Source organism: Odocoileus virginianus, unplaced genomic scaffold, assembly GCF_023699985.2.
Source record: "Odocoileus virginianus isolate 20LAN1187 ecotype Illinois unplaced genomic scaffold, Ovbor_1.2 Unplaced_Contig_13, whole genome shotgun sequence".
Classification (NCBI taxonomy): domain Eukaryota; kingdom Metazoa; phylum Chordata; class Mammalia; order Artiodactyla; family Cervidae; genus Odocoileus; species Odocoileus virginianus.
In genome coordinates this window covers 1,897,708-1,918,222 of record NW_027224330.1, presented here as the reverse complement: position 1 = coordinate 1,918,222, position 20,515 = coordinate 1,897,708, and the positions used below count along the sequence as shown (strand labels likewise).

General features: G+C 40.7%; 1 protein-coding gene across 1 annotated transcript in view; it reads left to right on the top strand.

Moving 5' to 3' along the window:
* The window catches only part of LOC110145366 (conserved oligomeric Golgi complex subunit 2-like), a 41,751-nt gene extending 25,315 nt beyond the window's left edge, over nt 1-16,436 (top strand). The window contains 8 exon segments of the mRNA XM_070464064.1: nt 243-322; nt 1,847-1,915; nt 1,917-1,950; nt 2,991-3,170; nt 4,840-4,964; nt 7,782-7,908; nt 11,782-11,921; nt 16,211-16,436. Coding sequence (XP_070320165.1) covers nt 243-322; nt 1,847-1,915; nt 1,917-1,950; nt 2,991-3,170; nt 4,840-4,964; nt 7,782-7,908; nt 11,782-11,921; nt 16,211-16,436 — 981 coding nt within the window.
* The last annotated feature ends 4,079 nt before the right edge of the window (nt 16,437-20,515 follow it).

Here is a 20,515-nt window from a genome sequence, read left to right as displayed (position 1 = left end):
AGTAGAATATTGAAAATGTGCTTCTTCTTGACACCTAAAATTAAGATTTGCATTCTTGGGAATTCAGTTTTATGTAGAAGTATTCAAAATATAGAATGCCCTACATACTCTAAGTTGACTTTTTGCTTTGTATGTCTCTGTATTTAGAATGGGGAAATAAGATGATTAAGATGAAATATCGTGATAACTTTATTTTTTGCTTAATTATTATTTTATAGATATGTGTGTTGTGGCTTATACAGGTTATTCCATCAGTTGAGAAAATTGAAAAAATCTTAAATTCTCAACATCCTAAAGAAACATCTGCACTAGAAGCAAGTAGGTAAGTATTTTCTTTACTAAATATTACATAAATTAATACTTCACATCTAGCCTAAATTTTTTATTTTTATTTTTTAGTTAAAATTCATTTCTGAAAAAGAAGAAAAGCCAAGTCTATGGTTCAGTGTTTTTGAGTGTAGCTTGTGGAAAGTGGAGGGTGTGAGATGGTAAAGTTTATAATACATCCTTATAAAGGCTTTATGGTTATGGGCCACAGTTCCAATACATCACTTCACAGGGAATCAGAGGAGTGTGCTTTTATTGGAAGAATTTTAGTCTTTGGAATTGCCTTAGAGAAGCACTGGCAAAATTTTGTTGATCTTCAAGATATGAAATAGCTTTCATCTTTCCTAAATTCATTTAGACCAGAGTAATGCCCAGAGTATTGCCACTTATGTATCTTACCCTAGCATTACATCATTAAGAAACAGGATAGGCACATTTAGTTAACATTTGTCAACAAGAAAAAAAAAAAAAAAAAAAACTTGTGAAATTAGAAAAAGATGACCATTTTCTTTGTTACATACTGCAACTGTCTTCTTATCTTTCTAGTCTGAATTTTAAATCAGCCAGGTAGGTGAGTGACTCAGAAAATGAGTAGCTCATACCAGCACCATGGGAAGCGACATGGTGCCGTGGACAGATTTGTGCTGTATATTCCACTGTGCAGCCTGAGCCATGGAACTCAACTCCTGGTGTCACTGACAGTGGAAGGCTAACGGGAACTCCTCTGGCAGGGCTGTCTGACACTGAGGTGCCGTCAGCCCACACCTGGCATGTAGTAGGCCCTCAGTTCAGTTCAGTTGCTCAGTCATGTTCGACTGTTTGTGACCCCATTTGATGGGTCATCCCTTCTGACCCATCCAGGGGAGCTGTTTGTCTCAAACTGTTCCAAGTCTCTTGCCCTCAGCTGCCTTGGCAGCTCCTGCCAGCTTATCCTCACTCGACATCCACCATACCTGCCTTCCTGTTTTCTTTCCATTTTTGTCCATTCCTACTCTTCCTTTGATAGAATGCATCACAATGTCTTTTTCTATAATACTGTTCCTTTGTGATATTCCATCTTTAATGTAATAGATATTATGCTGTTTCTTGCTCAGAATCACCGAGGACTTTTTAAAAATTCAGATCAGCAACTTTGAGTTGTAGAGGAGGGAAAACCAGGGCAATGTAAATAACTGGGTAGAGCTAGAGAGAGGGAAGGGAAGTTAACAATGAAGAAGGCCCTGAATGAGAGAGGCTGGGGGAGGAGATGTAAACACCCACACTGGCCTGGGCCAGCTCATGCTTCTGGGCTGGACCCTGTGGTCGGGGCCTGGCAGTGTCAGGGGCTTAACTTTTCTAGTTTTCCACTGTCCTGGAACATGCTGTAAAAGCTCATGGCACAAAGGATGCTATAGCTTCTACCTTATAACAAGGGGGCTATGGAAAAGCACAATGAAAGCATCAGGATTGCTGATCATGTGATATATTCCTGGAAATTAAAAACCTTTAGGAATTAACTCTTTTTAATTGTCTCCACTAGCCCGCTTTTGACTGGACAAATGTTGGAGAGAACTGCCACAGAATTTAATCAGTTACAGTTTCATGCTGTTCAAAGGCTTGCCTCTTTTGGACAAAATAAGACCAGTAACTGTTGTTTTAGATTTTTCACACTTTAGTATTTAGGAATTTGCTAAATAATTTTGATTTTACCTGGTACAGGCAGACCTTGTTTTATTGCCCTTAGATTTATTGTGTTTCACAGATACTGCACTTTTTTTTTTAATTGAAGGTTTATTGCAGCTCTGCATCAAGCAGGTCTATCACCATGCTAGTACCCTTTTAACAGCACTTGCTCACTTCAAGTGCTGTTATCTCTGTATCTCATTCTGGTAGTTTTCACAGTATTTCAAACCTCCACCAGCAAAATGATGATAGCTTACTGAAGGTTCACATGATGGTTGCATTTTTTAGCAATAAAGCATGTTTTAATTAAAGTAATTAAGGTCTATATCTTGTTTTTTTTAAACATAATGCTTTTGCAAACTCAATATACTGTATGTAGTACAGTATAAACATACCCTTTATATCTGCTGAGAATCCAAGAAACCCCCATAACTGGCTTTATTGTGCTAGTAGTCAATTTATTGTGGTGGCCTAGAACCACACCTGCAGTATCACCAAGGTATGCCTGTATTGTTCTGACAGTTGTTGATCTGCAGGATTTTGAAACTAGCTTTGAATTTTCTCTTTCAGTTTTTGTTTTTTAGGCCCCTGCCTCCTAAGTGTCACACATTATAGATTTTGTGTAAAGACACAGGCATATTCTCTGAGTTATAAGGGTAAAATTAATTCTAAATTTCATGTAACTTGACACACTATATGATTTAGTCAGAATTAATTTATCCAAAACTCTTGACTGGACTTTAGAATCATGATGTTTGTCAGATTTACTCTGTAGCTTAAAAGAACCTCATTCTGAAGTGATATCTAAATCCTCCTTTGATACAGCAAAGATTAACTTACAAAGAGATGTGAGGAGGAGGAGAGAGATTCATTGTTCCTCTCCAGAAAATGTTAATATTTAATTTTACATATCTTCTGTTGGAATAAGAAATTTGTTATGTGTGTGTTTGGATCTTTAGAAATGATTACAACTGGAGCTTTTTAACCTGTCTTTCTTGCAGCATATAGCTGGTATTACAGCCATGTTACAACAGTCACTGGAAGGCCTCCTATTAGAAGGTCTTCAGACTTCCAGTGTCGATATTATTCGGCACTGCTTACGGACTTACGCCACAATTGCCAAGACACGGGATGCAGAGGCGTTAGTTGGTCAAGTCCTCGTGAAACCATACGTAGATGAGGTTTGTGTACTGTTGAATAAGGCCTTCATTCAGCAGATGTTCATAGAGCATCTGCTCTGTCTTGGATGCTTTACTGGGTGTAAGGGGTAGTTTAGAGGCCTTTCTGTAAAGACTCTCAGTTACTGTAGTACCATCAGTTGGAAGAAAAGGTTGGTCCCTGGTGGTTACAACCAGCATGCAGGAGTCAGGCACCTTCTCAGTGTTTTTTAGTGATGCTGTAGCCCAGGGATCATGTTAATTTAGTGGGAGGAGGGTCTTGCCTAGGGAGAAGGAATGTATCAAAACATTTTTAGGTCAGTTTTATGGTATGTAAATTATTTGCCACTAAATTCTTAAAATGAATTTTTAACTACTGGTCTAGTAGGGAAAATGGAACAAGTAAGCAGATACCAAAACTGCAGTGTAAGTTCCTGGTAAGGGAGCCTGCTGAAACCCTGACCATGGAAAGTCTGTACTGAAGGTTGTCTTCACAGAAATGTGGCCTAAGTCTTGAATACTGAAGAGTCTCTTAGCCAGGAAGGTGGGAGGGAGGAAATAGTCATTGATGCAGGACTTTCATAGGCAAATTAGCAGCATAATACCCTAAGTCCAGAACTTGAATATCCAGTGTCCTTCATCTCCAAGGATGCAGTTAAACTTTGGAAAGTAAGCATATTCTGCCTTTGAGCAGCCAGAATGTAGACTGTACCATATGAAGTTGCCAGTACTCAACGTTTTCTGACACACAAAAGCGGCAGCTTCATCTGGTTCAAACTGGTGAAAGTCACAAGCCCATCCTCAGTGTTTGCAGACTCTCTTCAGTCCTCTGTCCGTGTGGGTGCTCTTCCTGTCCAGTAAGCACAAAGCCCTGTTCACCGTGACTTTGGGATGAAAGCCTCCCATTTATAAATGGGGGACATGGAATCCCATTGATAACAATGAAATGTAAGGATTAACTTCAGTAATCCTTTCAGCTTTTATTAGAGTTACTAAAAATAAATGATCTGTCAGTTTCCTCTCTTCCTATCCTGTTATATTTCTTACCTAACTTGATAAGAATGAAAAAGACAAATTACCTACATTATTTCTCTCAGTAAGTGAAAATCGTTACTAACTTATGCCTTTGTTTTTCATTGAACTGAACCTAATGTGCTAAATGAGAGAAACATTTGATGTTTCAGTGGCATATTAAATAAACCAAGGCCACATTTTAATTTTTTTTAATTCATATGCTTATCTTGTCATTAACCTCTTGACTCTCAACCTTAACACAAAAGATAAAATAATAAAGTAAAATAAAATATATATTTCCATCTTTCTCTGTCTCACGCCTTCCCCTGATCTAAATTATGGTAGAAGAAAAGGCCGAGGTCAGTACAGGGAGGGGCTGTTGTTATGGGAAATTGTCATTTTATTTTGTTTTCAGTCTCGGGAGGGGAGGAGGCAAATGTGCTTGGCTTTCCAGCTTCAGGCCAGTCTCTGTCACCCAGCCTGTGTCTCCCCTGGGTCAGAGCTGTGCTTCCAAACCCTGAAACTAGTTCTGAGTATAGCTGTTACTGTTAGAAAACATGTTAGCTGGGGAGGAGGGGGCATGAGGAAGCATACTTTTGAGGTTTTCTCTATTTTTCCTGTAGTGTGTAATTCATACCTCTCTTTGAGATGCTTTTTTAAAATGCTGTTCATTTAATAGGTGATTCTAGAGCAGATTGTTGATAGTCATCTGAGTGATCTCCAGCTCATGTATGATAAACTCTTGGAGTTCGTTCCCCATCACTGCCGCCTTCTTCGAGAGGTCACAGGAGGAGCCATCTCAAGGGAGTTTAAGCAGCTGTACTCAGAACTTGCGCCTGCTGATTATTGCTGCCTCGTTTGGGTCGGGTTCATATGCGCTCCCCTGGCGCTATGAGGTGGGTGTGGGTCACCGCCTCAGAAGGAAACTGTAGTGAGTAGGGCAGAGGTAAAGGGTGCATCTTTGTGAATTCACAACCCATACTTTCCCCTTTTGTGTACTTTTTCCTCAATTACATGTGAAATAAAAGTTGGTTTCCTTCCATTATTCTGATGTTGTAATCTGTTTATAAATATGAATTCCGTGTAACTCAACAAGTTTTATATTAATTGTGGTTAAAGTCATCTTCAGTTTTCCCTCCTCTTGCCTGATTTCCATACTTTTCGCTTTGTTTCATAAATACCCGGCTGCCTTTCACCATCACCACTGGCCTGATCCGGGCCTTTGTCATAGTTTTATCCAGAATAACAGGATCTGCCCACCCTCTCTCCCTGCCTCCACCCTCTCCCTTCTCACCCTTCCCCTCTGCCCTTCGGCTGTCACACTGACCCACAATTCTGATATTTAGGCACTGCCTTCTTCCTAAGTCTTTAGTGGCTTCTTGTTGCGTGTGGAGGAAAGTCTAGGCGTCTTGATGCGGCATACGAGGCCCTGCGCACTCCGGCCTCAGTGGTCCTTGTGTGTGGCGCTCTGTGGGCTTCCCTTGCTCCGCTGGTCCCCGGCACACATTTGGTGGGTCTGTGTTTTTCCTCAGAGTCCTCTGCCTTTCCCTTTCTTTTTGTTGATCTGTCATCCCGTGTGAAGCCCCAACTCAGATGCCACTTCCTTCAAGAGACCTCTCACCTTTCATCCTGAAGTCTAGCTTTCATCCTGTTCTCTGCAGGTGATTGCATGTTGCTTTCACTTCTGTTGAGGACTAGTTTCCATCTTAACAGCTTGCTCCCATCCTGCACAACCCATACTCCCCACCCTTAGCACAGTGTCTTAAGACAGCAACTATCCAATGTTTGCGAAATGAAAGACTCAAGTCAATTTGCAGCACTAGAAAGGCAAATCAAGTCCCTTTCTTCATGGAGTGAAAATTATTTTTAGTCTTGAAATTTTTTTCTTTGAAAAGAGAAACCTGGGGAATAAATGTGCTGATTGACTGGGAAGTACCCTCTCTGTTTCCACTAGATGATTTCAGATGAAGCTTTGTTTTGCCACTTTTGTGTAATAATCATCAAGATTTAGTTGGATTTGGATTTGGGGTAAGAATTTAATAGAAGTCATCATGTGAAATTAAAGAGGCCACAGTAACGAAACAACCGATCATTAGATTTGACAAGCCTAGTCTTGGTCCTGAAATGTCAAGTTTCATGCCTCACATGTTTGTTCTTTTCCACAGTTTTCAGGGTGGCAGAACTCATGTAGAAAGCTCAGAAATTTGAGTATCTAGACTGTACCTTGGTAGGTCATCTGCCTTTGCTTCACGCCGCATCGTCTTGTTGCCCTGGACCCTCCCTTGCTCAGCATCTGCCTTTGGGTGCTCTGTATACCCAGCAACAGCAGTGATGTTCAGGAGTTATTTTCCAGAGGACGTAAATTAGCTTTTCTAACTGTTGATCTTGCAGATTTAAATTTTCCTTTTGAGGCTTTAATTGTATATTTAGTTTGGAAATGAGGTGATCTTGTCATTCATTGTTGCTCACATTATGTGCATTTGTATTCTAAAATCTTCAATTTTGTTCTCTCTTCCTATACCTTATTAGAGCTAGTTCTTATTGGGATTAAAAGTATATGATATGATACGTGGAATTGGGTATGTGGGACATAGGCATCTCCTTTCCCTCATCGAATATAAAGAAAATTACCTTAATATAGAGCATGTTAACAATGCAGCAAAGTGGGTAGGTCAGTGAGATGGTGTTGCCTAAAGATATTTACAGATTTTTAAGTACAGAGAAACTTAAGGAACCCGCCTTTTTTATTTATGTACTGTGTATTTAACACTATTAACATAGCACTTACTATATGCCAGTAAGTGCTAAATGCTTTACAAACCTTACACCATCCTAAATGCTTTACAAATCTTATTCCATATAATGACCCTATGATTTTAAAGATGAGGAAACCAAAACACAGAGAAGTTAAATGACCTGAGATTTGAACTCAGGTGCTGTGGCTCCTGAGAGCATGATTTTCTCTCAGTGTTCTCTCTCACCTAAGTGTGTGAATTAGAAACTCAGAATTTGGCCTTTTTGCTGACAATGCAAAATAAAGCATGTGCATATGAAAACCATGAATGTTATCAGTTTTTTTGTATTAAGATTTGTAATCCAGATTTTACATGAAATAGTCATAGAACATTAGACCTGAAGGTAATCAGAGATAGCTGAGTCACAAAGCTGTTAGTAATTGGTAAATTAGTGTGATTTACAGTGTTTTAGAGCTGAGTGGTGTTAAGGTTGAATACAAAGATTGCTTTTCTTGTGGTATTAGATTGCTGCTTTTTCAAGATAGTGTATAAACATGGTAGCCCATTTAAGGGGAGAAAACTGTGCCACAGCAAGTCGGCGTAGTTTTCCATTATCCTTGACCCCAGCTGTCTGCTATGTTTGCTATAATTGTAGGAGTCAGGACACAGAGGATGTGTCAGGTTCTAGATGAGAATGAGATCAAGGAGTGAAATAGAAGTTTGGGCCTAAAAACAAAATAATTGACAAATACAGTTGTTTTTAAAAGGTTGAAGTAAATTTTAGGCTGAGGAACTTTTATTTTACTAAAACACCACAGTGGAATTTTGCTTTTTGTAAGTAGATGTTTCTGGTGTATTTGACTGAAATTTTTCTCTTATCTTACAGTGAAAAGGGCAATACTGTTCCCGGCTATGATTTTTTGGTGAATTCTGTCTGGCCAGAAATAGTACGAGGATTAGAAGAAAAGTTACCCTTGCTTTTTAATCCTGGGAATCCTGATGCATTTCACCAGGTACCTTTCCCTCTGTTGTCTTGATTCTTGAAGGTGTTAACCTGAGATAATCATGTCTTTTTTGCACAGTCTTTTGCACAGTTCTGTGGTTTATTGAAAATCACAATCTGAGTTGCAGAGCCAGCATTTACCTTAAAAATACACACATTATTTTATTCAGGTCATAGTCTCTGATACTTTGGGGACTAAGAATATTTTTTAGAATGTAAGGTAGAATTCAGTCGAGAAGCAATTATGACTAGATATGGATGTTTTTTATCTAAATTTTAAAAAAGATCTTAAGGACCGTTGAAAGCAAATCTCTTTACAGTTGTTTTCGATGAAAAATTAAGTTTGTAGAACTCTGCTATATCACTTTGAAGGAAAACAAGAAGTAGTAATTGGATTGTAGTATATTTATATAACTAATATTATAATTATTAATGTAGTATAAAAATGTCCTATATAATTTGAAAGATTAGGAGGCCTTGATATTTCTTTTTTTAAAAAAAAAAATCATGTTTTTTATTTAAAGGACTTCGTGGTTGATATATCAGAAGGAAACCCATATGTTAATTTTCCGTTTTTTAAAGATGTTATGTAGTGTCCTGGAGAAGAATGAAGACTCTAGGCCAAATGGCTGAGTCTGCACCCGCTCTCCTGCTCAGGCTCAGCCTCTTGGTGCCTCTCCTCCTCCTCCTGCTCTGGATTTTGATTTTTGTTTTTTATTTTTTTATTCAATATGACAATCTTTGTCTTATAATTAGGTAATTTATTAAATTGACAATGATCGTAGTGACGGATATATTTGCGGGTTTTTTAGTTCTTCCTATTTGTCCCATTTTTCTTCCTTCTTTTCCTTTCTCTCGTCTTTTTTTTTTTTTTATTTCCCACCTCTTTATTTTGCACTTTCGGGAATTTGTTTTTCTCATTTATTCTCTTTTACCCCTCTACTAATTTGGAAGTTCTGCCCTCTGTTTATTTGTGTATTAAGTAACCTTAGTGTTTACTTAAGAGAATTTAAAGTTACTGGTGTTCTTCAGCCTCCCAAACAGCACAAGGATCTTAGATGCCAATCATGCCATTCCATAGTATATATTAGTTACCAGGGTCTTATTTCTATTTTGATTTTTTTATGCCCCCCAATTGGGCATTATTTTTATTGCTTTAACATGGCCATCATCCTCCTCTCAAAATTATTCCACATGTTTATCATTTCCTTTGCTTATTGTTCCTTCTTGGATGTTATACCTTTTCTCTTGGATCATTTTCCTTCCTCCTGAAATTCATCTCTTATGAATTTCTGTTGATAATAAATTTCACTTTTTTATGATAAACCCTTCAGTTAATATTTGTTTGAAAATAACTTTATACCTTTTATGTTTGAAAGGTAGTTTTGCTGGAAGTAGAATTCTGTGCACTTTGAACTTTGTCACTTGAAAGTAGTTGTTGCTGTTGTTGCTTGGTAGTTATAATGGCTTTTTCCCCTGGCTCCTTTTAAAATTTTCCCAGTGACTTTGGTGTGCTGTTTCATTATGATATATCTAGTGTGGACTTCTTTTTATTTGCTGAATTTAAGATTTGTTGGGTTTTCTGAATCTGAGGATTGGTGGTTTTTTAAATCATTTCTGTATCATTTTTATTCATTAACTCAGTTGTGCTTCTGTCTCATTCCTTTATTATTTGCTTTTAGAACTCTTAATTAATTATCCTCACTTTATCTTTCATGTTTCCTGAATTTACTTTTTTATTTTTCATCTCTTTGTGCTACATTCTGGGTAATTTCTTGGGACTTTTCTTCTAGTTCAAGAATTCCTTCTTCAGTTGTGTCTAAATTCCTTTTCACTGTTTCAAATTTATCATTATTTTCATTTCTAGCAGCTCTATTTGCCTCTTTTTCTAATTGTGCTTGGTCGCTTTGCTTACTGATTTTTAAAGTGTAGAGAGGCACACGGAGAAGGCAATGGCACCCTACTCCAGTGTTCTTGCCTGGAAAATTCCATGGACGGAGGAGCATGGTAGGCGGCAGTTCATGGGGTCGTGAAGAGTCAGACATGACTAAGCGACTTCACTTTCACTTTTCACTTTTATGCATTGGAGAAGGAAATGGCAACCCACTCCAGTGTTCTTGCCTGAAGAATCCCAGGGATGGGGTCGCACAGAGTCGGACACGACTGAAGTGACTTAGCAGTAGCAGTAGAGAGGCGCAAGTTGAGTGGTGAGCCTGGGCCAAATAACTTCACAACAGGTAAGACACCAAATTTGGAACTTTATTATCCAAGAAATACCACTTATCTGTTCTCTTGTCCCTTGTTACAGTATGTTGAACCATATAATTAAGTAATATGATTTTCAACCAGTTGTGTGACACTGAGTTTTGTGACTTTATAAAATAGATCTTTGTAAATAAATAAAGTAGGGCTTTTAAAAATAGATACCATAAGCAGAATGAAGTAATGGTCTTAAGCATTAGCAATTTAGACCCTTTACATCCCTCTTTAGAGAATCATATTGATCATGTTAGGCTCAGGAGATTTTTCAGCTCAGGAATGAAGCTTTCTGATGAAATGTTGACTTTAGAATTCTAAACCAATACTTAATGTTCGTGGTTACATTTCTTGCAAGAAATGCTTTCAGTTTTCAGTGTTAATGGGACATGCTTTTGAGAAGAGAGAAGTATTTTTGCATTCCTTTAACATCCATTATATGCAGGGGTGTAGTTTTATCCCAAAAGGGATGAGTAATACTTTTCTTTGTCTCAGCTCCTCACATCTAGACCACACTTAGGGAATTCAGTAAGTGTAGCTAAGAGTCGGACACGACTGAGCTTTCACTTCACTTTCATGCACTGGGAAAGGAAATGGCAACCCACTCCAGTTCTCACCTGGAGAATCCCAGGGACGGGGGAGCCTGCTGGGCTGCCGTCTGTGGGGTCGCACAGAGTCGGACATGACTGAAGCGACTTAGCAGCAGCAGCTCCAAACCAGCTGAAAGGAATTTAACACTATAGTGGTGTTTACTGTACTACAATTCCCATGTAATCACAGACATCATATTTAGGTGATTGGTTTGGTGACCCAGAATAGAGCTTCTCTTAAGTGAGAAGTACATGGGAAATCCTGCAGTGTTCTCCCTAGAGCCTGGGGATTGAGAGCCCTTGCCAAAGGATGTGCAGCTGCAGTTTTGCACTGCTGACTGTCTGGGCTTCTGGTTCCTCTATTTCCTTGCTTTGTTTCTGAGTCAGTTCTCTCTGAGCCTGAGCAGAAGAGGAAGTGTCATCTCTATGGGAGATGATAATAAAAGCAGTTAACCTAGTAGTGTAGTTTTCTGGGTTAAATTAAATAATACAATTGTAAGCACTGTGTCCAGATGATATATGTTCAGTAAGTGTTACCTGCTGCTCTTAGTGGTGTTCCTAGATTCCCCTTGTCAGTCTTCATGCTGTCCCATCTATAAAAATGATGTAATTACTCACATGGTTTGAGTAATTGCTTTCCTTTTCTTCCCCCCTTTCTTTCCTTTTTTAAATTTTCTACTTCTTCTCGAAAGGCAGTGAAAATTATACCACTTAATCTGTGATCTCTCTTGGTTCCAGTGGACAGTTAGGGGTGCCCTAGAAGATGAGTGAGAGCTGTCACTTAAAGACTACTGGACTTAGAATACCTGGGTCTCTTGATGGGCTTGCCACCTAAGACCTTGAGCAAGTCATAGAACCACTTTGGGCATTACTCAGTGTGGGGATCTTCAGAGGAAGATCCTGTAAGGGCCTAATGAGATCTTAAACCTATGATTCTGTGTGTTGATCTTTATCTTGATTTCCATTTTTCAGTATATGATCCCGATTCTGGTTAGTTTCCTTAAAATGAAAATTCCACCTGTTTGTTCTTATTTTAGAAATATACCATAAGTATGGATTTTGTAAGAACATTTGAATGGCAGTGTGGATCACAGGCCAGTGTAAAAAGATTAAGAGCACATCCTGCCTATCACAGCTTCAATAATAAGTGGAACTTGCCTGTTTATTTTCAAATAAGGTCAGTAATTTATTCCCATCACCTCCACCCTTCTGAAATAGGATTTGAACACCAGTTCAGATGGACTGAACTCCCATCTCACAGCCCCTTCTTGGAGATCATCATATTATTCCTTGGGAAACAATTTAGAGCAGAAACGCACAAGAAGTATCATGATTGCCAAAGTTCTGGCCTGTATGACAAAAGGATTAAGTTTTACTCTCTTGTCATTAGCAAGCTGAGAACGCTAGCCTCCAAGGGAGCTAGACCAGGCCCAGCTTCATTCCCAGGCGCTATGCCTTCATTCACCATGAAGAGACAGAGAGAGCTGGTCACCTAGCAGCTCTTCCTCTCCATTTTCCTCTTCCATCACTTGCTTCAAGTAGCAGACCTATCCTTCATCTGTAGTTTTGCTCATCTGTAACATTTTTATCCTCAGAGGGAATCAGGAAAAGTATTCTTTCTTGAAATATTCTTTGTAGCTGATTCCATCCATCAATTTATAAGAATTGTAGTTATTATTTTGGCTTCCTTTATAATCTTGGTGAGTATTCTGGAAAATGGTGACACTTTCCTTCCAGATAGCATAATGATATCACCAGTGTCAGTAAGTGGTCCTGTAGACAATTTGGGGGCAATTTAGGATAAATTCTTAACAATGTATGTTCCCCTAGAAAAAGAGATTATAATATAGCCATTTTTGCAGATTCTCTTGAATGAGATCACAGTAAGTTCCTCCATAGAATGGTGTTAACTAGAGCATTTTAGTTAGAATGGTTTTTAAAGACTTGCAAGCTTTTTGTTTAAATTGCTGGATGCTTTCATTAATTATGATGCAGTCCTTCCCTGGAGGTCTGAGGAATAATTACAGAGAGGGAAATATATTAAATCCCTTGACTTGTAATTACTTGCCATGATTGAGAATGTATATAATCATCTTTTGATGATGAAATCAAAGCTGTCAGACCGTTAGTGTGGTGCTCTTTTACATACAATACTGGGCTTTAATTTTTCAAGGTTATATTATAATGTAGGTAAGAAATTAAGGATCTTTTTGTCTGAGATACTCATGGACTCCATGGGACGTAATCATTACGTGATGATCAAGATGTAGCCAGGGCAAGAAGCCCTTTTGGTTTGTGAGAAAATTTTAAAATGGTGAAGCATCATTTTATAGTGTAAGAGTGCAGTAGAGAAATAATATTTAAACTTTCCGTGTCTCCTGTAGTCTCCGTTTTGGCTTAGATTGCTTTAGATATCTAATAACCATCACAGCCCATACTCCTGTTTACTGCCTCCAGACGCCTCTTATCTAGTCATTTCCCCAGACCCCAGACCCCATACTTGGGAATCTTGCGCTGTCGTGTTCTTCTGCCTTCTGGAGCTCTGGGCCCTGCAGGGTAGCACAGCCTGACCTCAGCCTGTTCTCCTCTTCTCATAGGTTCTCTCAAAGCTGGTAATTGAGTCTTAAACTATGCTGAAACTCAGCCAGTCCCATGAAAGACATTTTTAATCTTCACCAGAGTTTAGCCATAAGCATTCAAAGGAATTGCTTAACTTTTCTTTGTAAATAGTTTTATTTAAAATTGATGAAATTAAAAAAGTTATGTTTGAGTTATGACATGTGGAACCTGTTTTCAGTGCATTTGCTCTTCCACTTAAAAAGAAATTCAGGTAATACTTTATAGAACACCATTCTGTTGATTTTTGTCAGTGGTTGGGTTATTTATTCTCTGGGATAACAGAATGTTCTGCAAACATGGCTGGTGTCAAAGCTGTATTGCTATCTGATTCACTTCAGGGTCATTTAAAGTAAGCCTAAACGCCAGTAGGGTGGTGATGTTTCAAGCAAATTTCTAGGAAGGAATATTGGTACTAATATTGCACTCTCAGTAGCAATCAGATAGTCCCGGGTCTGACTCTGTGCCTGACATCCCCATCATCTTCAGGAAAAAAGGCACCCCTCCCACCACCACCATTCTGTGAGCACACAGGCACCCCTTCTGTCTCTGGTACCCTATTGTGTCAACATACCCTATTGTGTCAACACTTCATTTGTTCTTCCAGGAGTTTTGGAAAGTAGGGTTAGGCATTAGTTTTCATAGAAAGAGATTCAATACACATGGGCCCCCAGCAGTCTCAAATGGTAGTAAATCAGTGGCTGCCTGGAAGCTGGGTGTTAGCGCCTTAAATGCTACAGGCAGTGGTATGTCTTTTTTAATTGAACTCTTGCTAGAATGGTGTATGCTCCCAGGATGGTCACATGTGTGTTCTCTGTCTGCTCCATTCAGCACATGCTTAGCATGGTGTAGCTGCTTTACAGCATGGAGTCTGTGTGGTACTGATGTGCCTTCCTTCCCCTCCACCCTCCTCAAGTTGTGTCCATGCGTCAGTAGAGCCATGCGTGGGGGAGGGGGTGTGTGTCTCCAGATCATCCCCATACCCAAATGGAAGAGTTTAGGAGTGTTTGCATTTGGGGTTGCCTTTCTTACAAATCCTCTATCAAGAGTAGAATGGCATCCCATATACATGTGAAAACTATAGCATAACTTTTCAAATTTCACCAAAGTAACATCTCACTTTGTTTATTTTCTAAGAAGTACAACCTAACACCTCAATCCTGGAAGTTACTGGCCAGCAAAGCTACTTGAGGGGCTGGTGCTGGGCTCCTGGAGGGTAGGGAGAGGGGACAACTGGGTCACATGACATAGACAGTTTTAGTCTTAGGGATCTCACACCTGGTCACACGTCATCTGCACGTCTGTTTAAAAGGCATTAATGTTAGGGGTCTGCTGCATTTGTGTCTTGCACTTTCTCGTTTGTATGGTTTTCAGATTGTTGTGGCATACATACAGTTTTATCCTGTGTCCTTACTTACACTGAATGATACCTGTTCCTCTGATGGCCGCAGAACTTCCAGCTGACCTCTCTTCACGCTGCATTCAGTAGGAACTGTGCCGCATGTTACGGAAACCTTCCCTTCCTTGGGGCTGTGAAGGTGGCTTCTGGTTCTCCACGTTCTGAACAATGCTGTGTAGTGTCAGGCCTTTTCTGTGCTGAAGCCTCCTTCCTGTGTTTCGTGTGTTAACAGATGTGGGCAAACGGTGGGATTCGGGGTCTGAGGCGGATGCAGGAGCTGGTCTGCCCTCTTCACTGCAGGGCAGCCCCTGCCTCTCCTCCCCAGTGTGCTCAGGAGCACCACCTTCTTCGCGGTTCTCCAGTGCTCCCTTCTCTTCCTCCACTTCTCTTCTGCCACTTGTTCCCTCTGTGCCTCTCCCTGCTGCTTGGAGAGACTCGCCTCTTGCAGGCTTCACGGGGCAGTCGCTGAGTTCTTTCCTGCGTGTGGCACAGGGAAGCTGTGGGGAGCGGCCAGCTCCAGCAGGCAGGGTGGGCCAGAGTCCTCTGCTCTCAGCCACTCATGCCTTTGAGGGCAGGGCTGCTGCTCTTTCTATGAAGTGCTGCTGCGTTTACTCTCCAGTTTCCTGAAGATCAGTCTCTGAACTGCTTTTTAAAAGCATATAAGTACTATCCAAAAAACCAAGATTATGGATTAGGTAAATTGATGTTAAGTATGTGTCAGAATTTATCGGTGGCAAGGGAACTAGTGGGTGACAGAAGAATGTATGGTAAAGAAAGTATGAACATGGAAGGGTTATATAGGTGGGAAGGAGGATGCTACATAGGCAGCTAATTAAGGAAATGAATACACACACAGTTTCATTTCACAGTCGTAAAAATGTGTCCACATCAGATATTAAAACAGAAGTCTCTGAGAAGATGGTATGAAATGACAAATGGCCCAGCAGAGAAAACAGAAAACCCATCCAGAAAGCAGATCCTGAGCCTCAGGGTGGGCATGCAGTTACCAATAGCAGCACAAGAGACAGGCAGCAGACATTTGATGAGCGCCTGGCAGAGACTTGTTCTAGTTTAACTGCCTACTTTCAGTGATATGTCTCACAGAATATAGCTTCTCCATTTCTTAGTTTGAGGGATATTTGCTTTCTTCTGATAGTATGGAGGTAAGAGGACTGGAAAAATCAGTCCTATGGCCCTGAAGTGATTACCTGGTTATAGGTGGTGGGACTTGCCAGAAATGGCTTCCTGGTCAAGTAATTCAGATAAGTTTATTTCCTGCTCAGTAAGAAAAAAAGTCTGGAGGCCAGGCATCAGGGCTGCTGGGGCATCTCTGAGGCACTGGTGCTACGAGCAAGCAGGAGAATGGTCCTATTGCCTGGGGAGGGGGAGGTTGGGGGGACAGGCACCTGAAGCAGAGAAAACAGCCGTTTACACTCTTGTTTTTCTCTCAGATTTAGAGAAATAGCAGAATCCTTAGAAGCAGCACTTACAGATGTCCTGGAAGATGCACCAAGTAACATCCTCAGAGTGACACAGGCCATCGTTAAGTGGGTTAATTCCATTCACCAAGTCTTCTTGGTGGCCTTAGGGCCCTGGGAGCACTTTGACCTTTTGCTGTCTTCCAGTAATGTTACTTGCTCAGTCGTGTCCAACTCTTTGCAACCCCATGGATTGTAGCCTACCAGGCTCCTCTGTCCATGGGATTCTCCAGGCAAGAATACTGGAGTGGGTAGCCATTCCTGACCCAGGGATCAAAGGGATCAAACCCAGGTCTCCTGCATTGCATGCAGATGATTTACCGTCAGAGCCATCGGGAAAGTAAGTTAGACCCTGAAGATACAGTTTAAGTTCTTTAAAAAAAGGTTTCTAGAGCTTCTGGCTGTATAGAGACGATGTAAAGGATACTTTAAGAACACGGGAGCTGAGAACAGCATCAAAACATGTATATTATCTAGGGTGAAACAGATCACCAGCCCAGGTTGGGTGCATGAGACAAGTGCTCGGGCCTGGTGCACTGGGAAGACCCAGAGGGATCGGGTGGAGAGGGAGGTGGGAGGGGGGACTGGGATGGGGAATACATGTAAATCCATGGCTAATTCATTTCAATGTATGACCAAAAAAAAATGCAATGATGTAAAGTAGTTAGCCTCCAACTAATAAAAATAAATGGAAAAAAATTTAAAAAAAATAAAAGCTTAATCACCGAAATTGTAATTTGCTCCCTTTAGGGCAGTAAGGGGATTTGAATTAAAAACATTTCTTCTTGAAAAAAAAAAAAAAAGGAAGAACACGGAACGGAGACCACATTTTTTGTTTCTGAATATAATGTGTCAAGGGGATGTAATCCCTGCTGTGCTTAAGTGACAGCCTTTTTTTGTAGCCTTGTGGCTACCCTCCACTTCCCTCTCAAGCTGAGGTAAAGGATCAGAATGTCCCTTCCCTCCAGAGGAGGACTCTCAGCTTGGACTGCTGCCTCAGGCCTCCAGAGCCCTTGACCCAGTCCAGGCACAGTGGGCAGGTGACTGAGGTCAGCCTACACTTTCCAGACGTGCTTGCATCTAGTCATGCGTTAGGCATCCCTGGTGACTGCTCACCTGGGTGGCTGTTCCTGTAGCCACAAAGCTCCACTCCACTGTGCTCCCATTTGTGCGGCCAAGTTCCATCTAAACTGCACTCTTTTAGCCTCAAAAGTTTATTTTCAGCTGTCTTTGCAAAAGTAGCCATGTGTATTTGACTTCCTGTATCTAAATAGCATATTCAGGAGTGGAGGGGAAGACAGGACAAATTCAAAACCAAAGATTAAACCCTTGCAAGTGACTGCCTCTCCAATTCGCATTTGTTGCTTTATTATAAAGTACCTGTTAACTGATTATTTCTGATTGTTATATATGTTTAATATGTATCAAATACCTGGGAGAAGGAGTCATGTAGAATGAGAACGCAGCGTTACAGGCCTCTTGGCTGTCCCTGCCACCTCCCTAAAGCTTCACTGACCTCATAAGATTCTTTAGAATGTCATTGGCTTCACTCTTGGCTTGAACATTGAAAATTTTAGCTGTTAGCCCTTCTGCTGCGACTCCTTAACTGCGTGTTTTTACCTATAGCTGGGAGCTCGCATCGCCTTTTGGCTTCTCATAGGACATGGAGCAGCCTTCAGAGGTGCTGGCCTGACAAGATGTTCTTGCTGCTGCTGGCGCATCGTCTGTGGAGACTGACGCTGCAAATTCTGGTGCGGTACTTCAAATCTGTCAAGGAGGTGAGGGCTGGCTGGTGCTCATCCCTGATCAAAACCGAGATGAATTAAAGATAGGTTAAGTTAAACGTGCCAAGATTTGTAAAGCCCATGTGGTCATGAGAGGTTGATGCAAGGGCTATAGCCCAACTTCCCAAGTTTCTGTCCTTTTCACTGGATTTCCTTTTCACTTTTGTTTATGTGACCTTTAGGGGCATCAGATGTCACATATTCATTGCTTTGTCTTTTTGAAAAGCACCACATTGGCCTCATTTTCCCTTAGGAAAAGCAGAATCTTTGGATGGTGCCTCCAATACAGAGACACCATAAAACAGATGATCATTTTAATGAAGATGATAAAAATATGCATATTTTTTCCTTAAAATTTGGAAATTGAAAAAGACCAAGTGGCTGAGATTAGAAGGTGGTAAAATTGATTAACCTTGCCTTCGTTTCAGAAACCCTTTTCAGCTTGGCTGTATTAGGTATTCACATGCCTATGATGACTGGTTAGTTTTTGTGCATAAAGCCACAGGAGCATTCATGTGGTCCACTGCTGAGCACCTGGCCCCACCAGGTCCGCTCCAGGTCTCAGAGATGCCTGCTGCACAGACAGCTCAGTGATAGACACACACCCCGGCCAGTGCAAGGTGATGAGTATAAGGAAGCGTGAGTGGAAGTGTAGGAAAGATGACATGGAGAAGCCATCATCCACAGACACGGAAGCACTCTGTCAACTGGAGGAGAGTGTTTCAGTGGAAAAAGCACAGGCTTCAAGTCAAAGTCAGACCTTGGCCCTGCTGCTCTTTAATTTTGTGGTCTTAGGGAAATTGGCTGAATCTCAGATTCTTCATCTGTAAAATAGGAACACAGCTTCTACATGTGCTTGTTGTGAGGTGAGGAGTAAAGAGATTTCTTGCCCAGCGAACTGATAACGAAGGTGCCCAGCAGATAATGGTGCTGCATCCACGTTCCTCTCCTCCTCCTCCTTTGCCTCCCTCTACTCAGAGGAGTCTCAGTAGAGCACCCTGCCCTGTGAAACTGTTCTTGAAGAGTGTGTAGTTCTTGGGACACTGTGGACTTGATATGATTCTGTGAGGCCTGGGCTTGCTTCATCATCCCCAGCAAGATGCCAGCCAGTGATTATTCTTACACCTAGAATACTTCCATTCTTTTCTCAATGCAAGCGCTCTTCTCTTAGGGTTTTTCCCTTGTAGCAATCCATTATGCAGAGAACACTTATGTCATTTGTATGATTTGAAGCATAATTGAGGTTGAGACTTTTATTTTTTACACTTATGATAATAATTTATTAAGTAAATACAGTAAATTGTTTACCTTAAGCAGTTAATTAACTTTTTAAAACCTATGATGTTCCAGATCTTAATTTTCCTTTAGTTTCAGGACCTCTTGCTTTCTTTCTAACTTAAGTCAAGGAGGGGAAATTGCACATAGGGTCAAAGTTTGTCCTGTTTGTGTTTTTCACACCTATCTGGAGAGACAGGATGTGGTATCCTTTCTTGAGTTAACTTTCACTTAATACTTTGTAGACAGCTGGCATTTTGTGTTGAGTTACATGCTCATGTATCTTGCAGGTGGAAACATTTTATCGCTGAAATCCTTTTTCAGCTTTTACTCGGGCCCATCTCTAATGAAAGTGCTAAGGATATTAAAAAGCCTTTGGTAAACTGGCAGCAAAGATCTTTCTATCACCCAAGGAAATTGCAAAGACCAAGCAAGTGGCCCTTCTAAAACAAAGCCCATTGTCTCCATTTCCAGCACTCAGCTTGTCTGTGTGGTCACAGACCTGGACAGGCTTCAGGAGCAGGTGAGCCTGTGTCGCAGAGGATTCTAAGTGTGGGGTTCAGTGTTCTCACTGTCTGGCCTCATGGGTTTAGACTTGTGGGCCCAGGGCCCCTGAGAGAGAGCATCCTTTTCCCTCCCTCTGGTGTTGCCTCCACCCCTGACTGGCATGCTGTCCTCCTTGGGGAGCAGCCTGTCTACCACATGCCTGCCTGGAGCCCTGGCTTCCCCTGAGCAGTGACGCCACAGGCCAGGGCAAGCCAGGCCCTCATTAGCTCAGCTCACTCTGTGGAGCCATGGTCTTTAATGGGTTGGATTCTAATTACCTCTAGTCTATTTACCCAGTAGTTATACTTTAAAAGTGCTGAACTATTAAAACGTCTTCCTGTGTCCTCCACGTAGGTTTCATGTTCTTGCTTTTACCATTAACAGAACTTTGTTTAAGAACAGAATGTGTTTAAGTGTTCTGATACATAATTCTGCTTTTTTCAGGTTTAAGTGTTTTGTGGTGCTTGGACAAATACTGTATGTGTTGAGCAAAAACATGGTCTTTATCATAAGGTTCTTTTGGTATTGAGGGGAGCTACAGAATAGTGTTAATAGCTGTGAAAATACGATTTTCCATGTTGTTGAATTATTTTCTACTGAAAGCATTAATTAAGAATTTTGTTTTCTTCTGATGAAAGTTACTGAAAGTTCTGAGTTTAGTTTTATCATTAAT